At 37.8% G+C, this 12,920-nt stretch overlaps 1 protein-coding gene across 18 annotated transcripts in view; it reads left to right on the top strand.

Annotated features, from left to right (window-relative positions):
* Positions 1 to 12,920, top strand: part of AUH (AU RNA binding methylglutaconyl-CoA hydratase) — a 149,971-nt gene that overhangs the window by 122,331 nt on the left and 14,720 nt on the right. For all 18 annotated transcript variants that reach the window (XR_001598923.2, XM_016160486.2, XM_016160488.2 and 15 more), the window contains one exon: positions 11,500 to 11,687. Coding sequence is in view for 17 of the 18 variants with exons in the window: in XM_016160486.2 (XP_016015972.2) it covers positions 11,500 to 11,687 (188 nt within the window). In the remaining variant the exon portion in view is untranslated. The remainder of the gene's footprint in view (positions 1 to 11,499; positions 11,688 to 12,920) is intronic.

The following is a 12,920-nucleotide window of genomic DNA, read 5'->3' as shown; positions in this document are numbered from 1 at the left end:
ACTTTACAACATACTACAAAGCCTCAGGGAATAGAAAATATTATTATAACACTTTAAACATTGATTACAAATTGAAGGATATTTTTATGGTTTTTGCATGGTTGTGACATGCAAAAAGAGTCCAGTAAACAAGAGACCAGTAAACAAGCCATGTTTGTTCACATAGCGCACTCCTCTTTGATCATGGCATTTTGTTGTAAAAGTGTGAGGAAGTCAGTTTTATAAACATCTAGCCCAACTCTACCCAGAAAGTGCTTGCTGAAAGCCCTCTGATAGACTTCCACAGTAATCAGCTGCAATGGACATTGTAATCCAAAGCTAAAATTTTACTGCAGTTCTCTCACCACAATTCAAGGAAAAAATAACCTTAAGTGGGGCATTCTATTTATGAGAAGGGATTTAGAAATAATTCAAAGGGGTCATTGGGTTATTTACTTGTAAAAGTCAAAGGTCAGCTCTAATTATATCAGCAGATGCCCTTTATGTGGTGCTTTTAACAAAGTATTTGTTATGAACGTCCCCCTTTATTAGTATGGCTTCTTCTTGAAGTCATAAGAGAAGGGAAAATATAAAGGCTAAGAAAGAAACCAAAAACAAACAAACAAACAAACAAACCCAAAACTTGGCATCTTCTCTCTCATAAATATAATGAAAACATAATTTATAATTCAAAACCATAAAGTTGTGTTCAGTTATTTACATGTTACTTTTAATTGATTGTGAAATGTCTAAAGCTTATTTTATGTTTTTTTTTTTTTAATACATGTATATATAATGAAAGGAAAGTAGTATCCGTATTTGGTTTATTTTAGACTTCAAATGTAGGACTTTGGTCCGGAAGGAGAAGGGTGGCAGTCCCAGATTGCTGCTGGTACCTTCCCATGGCATTGGAGGCCTGTGTGCAGCAGGGAATACAGAGGAGCAGGAGGAGACAGTGCAAAATTTTAGTTTTTGCCTTCTCTGGCAAAAGCGAAGTTGCTACGTTTAAGCTGCTTATTGATGTAGAGGTTGCTACTTTAAGTTTGTTTTAAATGATGTAATCCTAAAACACCGTTATCTTGTGGGGGGTGGGGGTGGATTCTTGATGCCTTCTCAAAATAATAGATTAAATGATGGAAAAATTTGAACAAGAATATGACATTTAAAATATATTTTAATTATATCCAAGTAATACATAAACATGGAAAGATGATGTTACATGATTAAAAGTTTTACCTGTTTTCATTTTCCCATAGTAATAGAGTTCCAATTTTGTTCCCTATGCTATGGCAAAACACTCAGCAAGAGGATAACCTTTCCCATCCCCCGCAACTACATGTGTTCAAGTTCTAACCAATGCGGTGGAAACAGAAGTTGTGGGCTAGGACTTAATCAGTGGTTCTGAAAACAGCACCCTCTTGCCTTTCCCCTTTTCCTTCTTCTTGCTACCTGGTTTGCAAATTTGATGGCAAGTCTTTAACAACCTTTTTGGACCACGAGGTGACCTGTGGAATAGAAGATATGGGCTGAGGATAGCAAAGGAGAAAACAGAACGAACCTGGGTTCTGGCCTTATAGGATAGCCATTTGTGATCTTTATGCAGCCTTGAGAAAACTGGTCCCAGAATTTTGTGATTGATTTCTGAGGTTTCAAGGAAGTAGTTAAATCAAAGCAATAAAACTGTAGATCTTGTTAAAGAGACTGGCTTTAATAAATTGGGCAGCGAAAAAGTTGAAGATCTGGTAGCATCACGTGGCGAAGTACTGACTGACTGCCAAAGAACTATCTTCATGCTCGTTTGTTAACGCTCATCTTTGATGCTGATCATTTGTTGCAAAGAATATGCAGAACGTGCATATGGCATCATGGCTATTGTGAGTAAACTGGTCCTGATACGAGCAGAAGTGTTAAATTTTAAAGTACAGTTCCACTGAAAGAAACCAGGTTCTGGAGAAGTGACTGATTCAAGGTTTGGGAGAGTGATGTGTAAGATGAGCTCAGAACACTTGTGATACCAGATAAGAGATTATCAAAGACTATTAAGGTCATGTCAAAAGGACTCCAAAACCAATCTAAGGACGTTCTTACTGGCCACAGATGGGGTAGTTTGAGCATTAATAGAGATAATAACTGTCATGTATTCTAATGTCTCAGTTATGTTAAAATCTGTAAATTTGTGATGGTTCTTAACAAAAAAACATGCTGGTCATCTTCAGATGATGCTAGTGAACCACCTTGTTATTTTGAAAATTAGTAAATAAAGGAAAAGACTCAACCATTTAATAACTAATTTACAAACTAATTTTTGTATTATTGGTAGATGATAAGCAAAAGAAAACACCAATTTTGAGTTTTTCATCCTGTTATTTTGTCTACAGCTTCAGATAATGGTTCAAAGCTACCTACTACAATTTCAGTGCCCAAAAGAGAATTAGATGTGGACATGAACGATCCTTGAGTATTTGCAGTTCTGCTCCCTCCTTCAGAAACCAGCACACTGTTGATGACCTCCACCCTTCATCAGGACTCTTGCTGCTCTCTCCACTCACCACCAAACTTTTCATTTGATCACTGAACAGTTTTAAGATTCTTTATTTTCATTATTTTATGTTTAATGCCACATAGAAGGAAACATAATTCATACTGGATAGATTTGTTTTCTGCATACAAACATACACCTTAATGAATTCATTAAGTGTTGAAGAATTAGGTAATTGGTGTTTAAAATGCTAAATATTATGCAGAAATCTTGGTAGGCCACTATGTAGCATTTGAAGAGCTTTTTTTCCGGGCTGTTTTATTGGCCTTTAGAGAAATTGATCGAGCTTTTGGATTGGCTAAGAATATAGTATTTTTCTCATTAGAATTAAAGGTTCCCAGTATCCTAATGTTTTCTATTCAACAAGTTTTAGAACAGGAACTGTATGTAATAAGCACTTTGATGTATGTTCTCTCTTGCTGTCCACAGGACCGAGTTTCAGCTCTCTCTGATTGCACCTACAGAAGTATTTTCCTCCTTCACGTCTTAATCCAGTACCCCACAGTTATACCCAGACTTCAACATCATCAGTAATGGCTCCATTCTGAATATAGATTTCCTGTACCTCACTCTGCAACACTGTAACCTCCCAGTGCTCTTTGGACCTAATTAAGTCATCAGATCCCTGGAGACTTTCACTCTAAGCCATATCCCTCCTCTCAGACCCACCTAGCTTAGATTTCATAGTCCTTTGTGATAATGACTTCCTTACAGATGACCTTCACTATCTTCACACCAACATCTTAGGGGAATTGTACGGATTAAGTGAGCTAATTAATATGTAGACATGCTTAGGACAGTTTGCAGAGGGTTATTATGTATGTCTGCTCAATGAATAACTGTTGCTATTACTTGGCTTCTCCCTTCTTCTTCTACTTGTCTAGGAAAATTCCAGCTTATTTGCCTATTCTGTGCCTATCCCCAAATGGTTAGAAGGTGTTGGGGGAAAAAAAAAGGATAACCATGCTAACTCATTTCATGACAGCAAATCTCAAATGTATAATTAATTCTGCCTAGAAATCCTATCATATTTCCCCAGTATGTTTGCTTTCACTCTCCAAAATATGTGTTCAAACCTCTTTCCTCCATCCATCTATACTTGAGACATTTTTGGTACAAATAACAAGAAATCTTATTTCAGGTAGCTTAAACAATAAGAAAATGCTGTGTAATATCCCATGAAGTTACAAAGTAAGGCAACTTCAGGATTGGTAATTTCAGCAGCTTAGTGATGTCTTTCTCTTGTGCCATCTTTAGTTTGAGGATTCAGCCCTCGCTGGCTTCTATCATGATCACAAGGTGGCTGCCATCGCTACAGCTGTCACATATAGACATGACAGCATCCTGAAAAAAAGATTGTTTTCCAGGATATCTTCAGTTCAGTGAGGAAATTTTTCCTAGAAGAGAAGACCCCCTGCAGACTTAATTGTATTGGAAGAAGGCTGGCGTAAATGGTTGTGAGGTAGATGTCTAAAAGTAGCTACAGCTGAACACTACCTTCCGCCTGCATTTATCCCATCTCACTCCACTTCAGTGGGTACTTCTCCGGGTCTTGCTGACTACTGTTCTGCTCTTTTCTCTGTGAACAGTCTCCCTGTGTGATCTCATCCAGTCCCCTGTCTTTGAATGCCCGTCTATGTGACAGTGATCATTAATAAACCTTAGACTGTATATCCAATCACATGCTTCACTGCTCCACTTACATAAATAAAAGAGATCTCATACCTAAGATGGCCAGGGTGCATGTCCATAATCACCTGTCTCTCCAGTGTCAGTAAATAGCACCACCCTCTACTTATTCACCTAAGTCAGAAATTGAGACATTAGATTGATTTCCCTTTCTCCCCAGTCCAAGCCGCCATCATATTGCACTTGGACAAGAGCAGTAGCTTCCTACTGGGTACTTTGATTTGATCTAATAATATATAATCTCTTCTCTGCAAAGCTTACAAAAGATCTTCTAATATGCAGGGTTCCCACTCGAAACCCTCCAGTGTCTGTGTCATAGGTCGGATGAGATGTTAACCTACGCTGCATCTGTGTGATCTAAACCTTGCCTGTCCAACCTCACTTTTACCACTCCCCTCACTCCTTCCAGTAGCGATAGTGGTCTTCTTCCTTGTCCTTGAACATGCTGAACTTGGCTTCTCCTTAGGGCCTTTGCATAGCTGATCTCATCATTGGGTTTTCTTCTACCTGATCTTGTGGCTGCTTTGTTAACATTCAGACATGGGCCTCACATTTATCCAACAGGTCCTCCTCTACCACCCAATCTAAATAGCCATCTAGTGATTATCTTGAAACTTTTTAGAATTCTCTCCATAACACTTATCACAACCTCAATTCTTTCCTGTCCAAGTGCTTATTTATTGCCCCTTTTCTTTCTGCCTTTAAGATGTAAGTGTCATAAAATAGGGATGGTCTTTCTAGGTCATCACTGTTTGTTAAGCACCTGGGACAGTGCCTACCACATATTAGGTCACTTAACCAATAAATTAGTAATTGAACAAATGAATTTTATTTGCACCAAGTAAAAAAATTCCTGTTCAGCTTCATCTGTTGTCAAAAGAAAGCAAAACAAAACTACTAATTATGTGTATCATGCACGATGTGGGAAAGCATGCCACAGAAATTGACTCTGGCTACCCCTAAATAAAAAGGAAATTTGTTGTAAGGTCCCAGAAGCAATATATGGCTAGAGAATGATGCTGAGAGCACAAAATGGAACCTAGAAGCCCTGGAACCAGACAGTTTACACGGTGGCAGGAGTCATAATACAAGAATCATCAGGTTTGAACATCATTGCCCCTCCATTGCCTGTAAGCTTGGGAAGTCTCCATCTTATAAGGTCACTCATTTGTGACTCAGTCCCGAGAAATAATATTCAGTAGGCCAGACCTGACTTGCATGCCTTCCCAGCTGTGCCAGGGTAGAGAGGGAGATCTGGCCCCCTCAGCCTCCATTGGTGGTATCTTCTACTGTCCCAGGCTGCATGTAAGTTGGAAGTTCTCCTAAGGAAAGACCAGAATTTTAATGGAGGCAGTGGATGTTGTTGGGTAGTCAAAACATGACAGACATTGAAAGCTGTTGGAAGCTTGTTTGAAATTTCTCTCTGAGCTTGTTGATTTCCTCCCATAAGTAATGTGAACATCTGCTGTTGGCTTACAATGACTATAGCTTATCCTCAAACCCAAATTTTCACTGGCAAATGACATTCTTACAACAGTGTTTTCAGAAGATGCTCTCAGATGCTCAGTGGCTTCCTATCACCCTCAGAGTAAATACTGTTTACTCTGGCCCGCAAGATCCACAGGATCTGTCCCTGCTCCTCTCAAGCTACTCTTGGTGCCACTCGTGCCTCCCTGCCCTGAGCTCCAGCCACTCTGACTTCCCTGAGCTCCTGTGGTCTTAGCTCCAATGTCACCTCCTCTGAACCCCTCCCTGGCCATCCTTTCTATCCCAACACTCTCTGCTCTCCTACTGTCTGACAGTATCATTGGCTTATTGTGGGCTTCCCCACAGGAATGTAAGCTCCAGGAGGCAGGGCTTTGTTTAGGTTATAGCTGTATCCATGTGCCTAAACAAGAAGCTGCTTGAATGAGGTAACAAATGTGTTGTCATCTTGGAAATTAGTTGCAAAAGAGGACTTCCAAAGTAGTGGCGACGATTCTGAAGGGGCAAATGCTCATTTGGTTATGTAAATTCTGTTACTTTATTAAAAATCACCTGCCACCTCACGTTTGACAGTAGTGTGTCAGCCGATCCCACTGTCTCTTCATCCGAATATTAGATGCTGTTAGAAATGCAGAACCTTAGGGCCCCCCTCCGACCCACTGAATTAGAATCCTCTTGCTGACAGAGCCAAGGCAAAGAGCCTTAAATATCAGCTGGCTTTTTCCGAGCATTCCCACTTTAGAAGTGGCCAAGATACTTCCTTTTTCCCATAACACTAATGTAGCTTTGGATCTCATTTTCTGCCTGTTACTCTGATGTACCCTCATGCAGATTCATGGAACACCACAGCACCACAGAATACCCTTTTCTGGTAGGTGACAAAGTGACTCAGGAATAGTGTTTTTGTTTTGGTTTGGTTTGTTTTGGTTTGGTTTTTGGCTTTTTTGTTTTTTGTAAGCAAAACGTGCTCTAAATTTGCTGCCCCTAAGATTGATTGAGGTACTTGTTTTTTAGCTGGAGCCTTATGAGCTGTTGTGGAAATTCTGAGCTTACATTGCATTTATCCTTTGTTTTGTGAATTGCCTAAGGGAATATCCCGGGAGTGTATTACTTGCAGACACCATGATCCTTGAGTACTACAGCTAGCCCAGGGAAGCCTCAGCTTTCTGAAACCTGAAAAGTTTCCTGAGAACATAAGCAGGAAGTGGCTGTGATACTTTTACTTAATGGCTGGCTCTTTGTCTCTCTGTGGTCTTCCAGAATGTTATAGCACTTTTATTTCTATTCCAGTGTCTTATTACCTATACAATGCACAATATTTTGGAAATATAGCAAGGCAAAATGAAAAAAAAAATGATTACCTATCAGCTAACCTTACAGAGACAACTGTTTGGGCATATTTGACATATGTATATACTTGCTTACATTATGTACCTGCTTATATATACACCACACACACCTTTTTAAATAAAATAAGTCAAGTCATGCATTCATTTCATAATTTGCTTTTATTACACAGTGGATAAGAATCAAGCAGAGGTGGATTTGAAGCCTGATTTTGCAACCTAACTTAATGATGTGGGACAAGTTATGAAGAGCCTTTGAGCCTCAGAGCAGGCCCAGCCAGGAGTCAGGACTCTGCTCTGGAAGCTATTGGGATGGCAGTGGAGTTTGAATAGAGTCTTGTAGAGCTCTGCGATCTTAAATGCAGTAGGGCTGCTGTTAGAGTGAAACAATTTTATTTCCACTGTGACAACCCTGTGTTTAATTCCACTGTTTAATTTCATCAATCCCTAGGAGGGATGACATTTTAGTGATGCTGAACTCAGATGGCTATGAGAACTGAGCAGGCTATGTAATCTAGTGAAGTAAGCATGGCACAAGAAAATAAACAGGGATATGACGCTCTGTCTTCTTTTTGCCTAACTCTAAGCTAAGATTAGAATTTAATATTCAGAATTAATAAAAAGATGAAATAAATTCTCTCTAATATGCCTATTTGCATTTGGACTTAAAATCTGATACCTTTCCTAACACGTAGGTCTCAGTGGCACGTCTTGTCTCTCAGGTTGCAAGGTGTTGCGTACTGCATTGAGCCTTGACTTCCTAACAAGCAGTAGTGTTTTGTTTAATTTCATAGTAGAAAGTAGCTGTTTATAAGTACAAGTACTTCCAAATTGGAACAGAATGCTGGCATAAAAAGTTTCTATTTAGGGTAACTATTCCTGAGATATTTGTAGAAATCCGAGATTCCCTATTAATCATGTTTAGTTTATTGTCACTGCAGTTCAGTTACTTCCATTTGTACAGCTCTTTGTTTACACTGACAATATTAAAAATTGATAAAAGCAAACTGAACAGACCAAATCACTTTTATAAAGTTTGGAATTACAAAGTTTATATTCCTAGAAGTGGTAGGGGGTGGTTATCTTCAATTCGACAGATGTAAAAATATAGTTCCGATGATCTGTCTTTGATTTCTGCAAACTGATTGCAGCATAGGAAAGTGGGCCAGGTAATTTCTTACCAAACAGGTTTCTTAATAATAAAATTTCAGTAGGAATGAGAGAATTACGTTATATATTTGTGTAATATTTAAGATAGCCCTTTAAAAAAATGGTATTGCGAAAACTGGATTTCCACTTGCAAAAGAATGAAGTTAGACCTTTACCATATGCCATATACAAAAGTTACTTCCAAATGGATCTAAGGCCTTAATGTGAGAGAGGAGACTCCAAAATTCTTATCAAGGCAAACAATGGGAAAACTAGCGCTGTTGGGTTTGGCAATGATTTCTTGGATATGACACCAAAAGCACAAGAAACAAAAGAAAAAGTGTATAAATGGATTTTATCAAAATTAAAAACTTATATACCTCAGACAGTATCAGCAGAATGAAAAGGCAACCCATAAAATGGGAGAAAGTATTTGCTGATCATTTATCTCATGAGGGATTTATTTTCAGAATATATAAAGAACTCCTATAACTCAACAACAAAACCCAATTTTAAAAAAATGTACAAAAGGCTTAAATAAACTTTTCTTCAAAGATGATGGAAATGGCCAATAAGCATATGACATCACGAGTTGTTAGGGAAATGCACATCAAAAACCACAAATGAAATACCACTTTACATCCATTAGGATGGCTACTATTTAAAAAAAAAAACAAAAAACAAACAAAAAAAACCTGTTGGTGAGAATATGGAGAAATTGGAACTCTTGTGCCCTTTTGGTCAGACTGTATAGTAGTGCAGCTGCTATGGAAAACAGTATAGCCGTCCCCCCCCCCCAAATTAAACATTACTACATTATCCAGCAGTTTCATTTCTGGGTATTTACCCCAAGGAATTGAAAGCAGGGTCTTGAAATATCATACACACATATTTATAGCAGCATTATTTCTAATAACCAAATGGTGGAAGCAGCCCAAGTGTCCATCAACAGATGAGTGAACAACAAAACATAGTATATCCATACAATATAATATTATTTAGTTTTAAAAAATAAAAAAATCCTGATAAATGCTATACCATATGGATGAACCTTGAAGACGTTAAGCTCGATGAAATAGATGGACAAGTACTGTATAATTCTACTATATGAGGTACCTAAAGTAGATGGCTTATGATGTCAACCAAAAAGTCCAAGTCTTGGTTGCAGTGTTAGTTGGTGAGCCAAGTTGAGGATATTTTCTTGGACCCTGTGATGCATTATTTTCAACAGAACGAACAGCTCTCTTCAGCACAGTACCTCTCACCCTCACATCATGTCCTCTAGCATTTAGTTCACTGAGCAAAGCATTGAATTATATATTGTTCAGCTCAAGGGAGTAGGTCTGTTTCATGGTGTTAGTTTCATGACTATTCCTTTGTTAAATTTTTACAAAATCCTCATTCCTGGAGATGATACTGTAAGTGAAATGATATGATAAATGGGCTTAAGCTTCGTGGACTTACAAAATATTGAGTTTTCAGCTGAATAAAAAGTGCAACATTAACAATGACCATAAGGGTCACGTTTGTTAATTTTGATCAATCTACATTAAACTTTTCACAGAACACAAAAATGAATAATTTCCTAATGTTGTGCTTATTGCAAACATTATATCTGTAAGTTTTTTAGTCTTATGAAAATTCTCATCAGCTCCCATGAGTAAATATAGCTATCTGGGTTGTATTATTTATATTTGTTCTAATCAGCTGCCATTGGAAACGCCATAAATAACTTGTGTTTTCCACATGTATCTTTATTGCACTGAGCAACAGCATTGTTTACAGTTAGATTTAAATTTGTTAGTGCTTCATTTTTTCAGATTTGTACTTTCTGCCATATTGAGTAAAACACTTATAAACTCACCATTTCTAACTGCTTGGGCAGTCTTAAACACTTAAGAAATAACTGTGTTTTACAGAAGTAGTGCTCATTTATATTTAAAAACAATCCCTGTTGAAAATGTTAGTCCTTTCCCCATTTATTGAGGATTTTTTTTTTTCATTTTTAATCACCGATATTTTGTAAGTACTGGTCATCGTTCTTAATATGGTTGCAGCTGCTATGGAAAGAACACATCTGAAGTTGTGTTCTTCCAATGTGGGCATGCTTTGTTGGTGAAACATGTAGGAATATACTTAATTACTGAAGGAAAACATGCTTTCTTTAAATTTGTGGTATTTATTTTTCATTTTCCCACTTTTGATCGAGATGTGCAAAAGAAAAATTTTGCTTTTAAAGTTGTTTAAAGTAAAGGAAAACTTCTCTATCTAAAGTGTTGGAGCAGCGCTATAATAGAGAGTGGTAGAGATGGGCAAACCAGCATGTGTTGTGTCTTAAAGGGGCAGCTGCTCATGACTTCCAGGCGGAAATTGGTTTTTGTATGGAATCACCCACTCAGTTTTTAATTGTTGTTAGTAACTAATACGGGGGTGGGGGGGGGGGAGTGTAAACTGTGTGAGCCAAAGAACATAAGTGAACTTCTTTTTTGGATGGCAAGCCATCAGTTTGTCTTTTTTCCTCTGAAATTTGGCAATCAGCCGCTCCTGTCTTCTGGCCACCAGTGGCCTGGGCAGCCCAGCAGCCTTTTAAAGGATAAAATTTATAGGAATCCTAATGTCGTAGCTATTTTCATATTCTCATTGGTAGAAATTGAAGCTACTAATAAGAATTTTACCTGCTTTTGTTCAGCTTTCTATTTAATGAGATCCTAGCCTCATCACTAGAAGATGTTGGAGTGAATATATAGATAGATCTAATGGAACAGTGTCTCGAGACGATTAGTACTTGCACTGAAAAAGTAAACACTACTAGGACAAAGTAAACACTACCAGGACAAAGCAATTCTCTACTTTTATTTTTGTTAAAGTTAGTTTACAAGTCATTTATCATAAATTATTCTTTAAAAGTACATGAGTTTAATTTCTCAGAATTTGGTAAGTTTTAACTAAACTGAAAGAAAAGTGCCAAGCTTGATAGACCTGTCATTTCTCTGGCAAATGGGCTAAGGGACAGTATTGCTTGCCCATTGCTGGGCATCTTATGATTCCTTATATAAAGACTGTGGATTTAGTTCAGCTATGTTGAAAGTATTGGTGCCAGAATTACTTAATGATAGAAGATTCTCAAGTGCTTTTTGGTGTTATTAATTTTATAAAATAATTAAGAAATTAGATTATTTTTTGAAGTAGTTTTCAGGTTACTAATTTTGATGTATAAACTTCTGGCCCTGGTTTATTTTTATAAATGAATAAATAAAACTGAAATGTTGAAACTAAGTCAAATTATTGTGTTTTCTCTCTCCTGTTCTTCAGGGGGAACCCAACGACTGCCTCGTGCCATTGGGATGTCCCTGGCCAAAGAGCTCATCTTCTCTGCACGCGTGCTCGATGGCCAAGAAGCCAAAGCAGTAGGCTTGATTAGCCATGTTTTAGAGCAGAACCAGGAGGGTGATGCTGCCTACAAAAAGGCCTTGGACCTAGCGAGAGAGTTTTTACCTCAGGTATTTCTAATTACATTTCTTTTTTTCTCTCTTTAGGCAACTTCTATAGCAAATTGACAAAAACAACAAACATCTCACATATTCATGATGTCTTTATCTTGCTTTTCAGGTAGAAAAGTACATGGTAGTTGCAAAACTAGAAATACTATACTAGATGAACATTAAAAGCCTTCAGAATTAAAATTAAGATTTGATGATGATCTGAGGCCCATACTACAGCCATAATATCACAAGCGTGTTTGTCATGTGTCAGCACTTCTTAGCACCTTAAGTTCACCAAGTGAATGCTCTGACCTGAGCCATACATGTGGAGAAGAATAGCAATGGATGGGCTGTTAAACTGGATCACCCAAAAGCTGAAAAACAGTGAAAGGAATAAGTAAGGAGAGCAAGAATTCTTTATGCTAAAGTGGGCTTTCACTGTGATAAGTTAACTTGAGATATGTTTGTCTTACTGTGTAAGTTTTTGTGATGATGTAGGCATTATTTTAACTCCTTTTGGGTACAGTGTACTTCCTCACAATTATACTTTGAAACCTGGAATTCACTGTACTTTTACTCATAGACGACAGTTGTCGTGTATGATATTAATAACAGTGCGTTGAGGGTTCTGTTTTTAGGATTTCTTTGTTCTCACACTCTTTCTGGTGTATTTTTCAAATATTCCTTTCTTCTGAAATCATAGATTAAAGAATTTTTTCTATGTAAACAATTAGTGACTTATCTTTATCCCCAGTGGAGTTTTAACCCCCTCTGACCATTTGTGGAGTCATTTAACTCAAACAGGATTTGTCATCTGTGTTGAGACCATGGATCCTCCCAGGAATCTCATGAACTCCCTTTTCAGAAAGAGGCATATACCCTCCACATTTGTTGTGCATCCAATTTTGCATCCAGTTTCAGAAGATGTTCTTGGAATTCTTTGTTGTCAAAGGCCAGGCCTGCTGTGGCACACCTGTCCCGAGAGCTGTCAGGTGGAGCCTCACAGTTGAGTTGTTTCTGAAACCACACTGCCTGGTCTTGATACTTCAGTCCTTCTCAGTTAACCAATGAGCTGTAAGCTCTTTCAGGGCAGGGCCTTTATGCAATTTATTCCCCCATGTAAGGTAACACAGAGCCTTAAACTCTGAATTGATGGAGAGAGCAAATAGAAAAGATTTTTTTTTTTCTTTTGCTTTTAGGAGAAAAAATGGCTCTTGTGGTAACTTTGATATTACTATTTCCCCCAAATAA

The sequence above is a fragment of the Rousettus aegyptiacus genome, unplaced genomic scaffold (genome assembly GCF_014176215.1).
Source record: "Rousettus aegyptiacus isolate mRouAeg1 unplaced genomic scaffold, mRouAeg1.p scaffold_m13_p_3, whole genome shotgun sequence".
Classification (NCBI taxonomy): Eukaryota; Metazoa; Chordata; class Mammalia; order Chiroptera; family Pteropodidae; genus Rousettus; species Rousettus aegyptiacus.
Note: the sequence above shows the minus strand (reverse complement) of the source record. Positions and strands in the feature narration are given on the sequence as shown.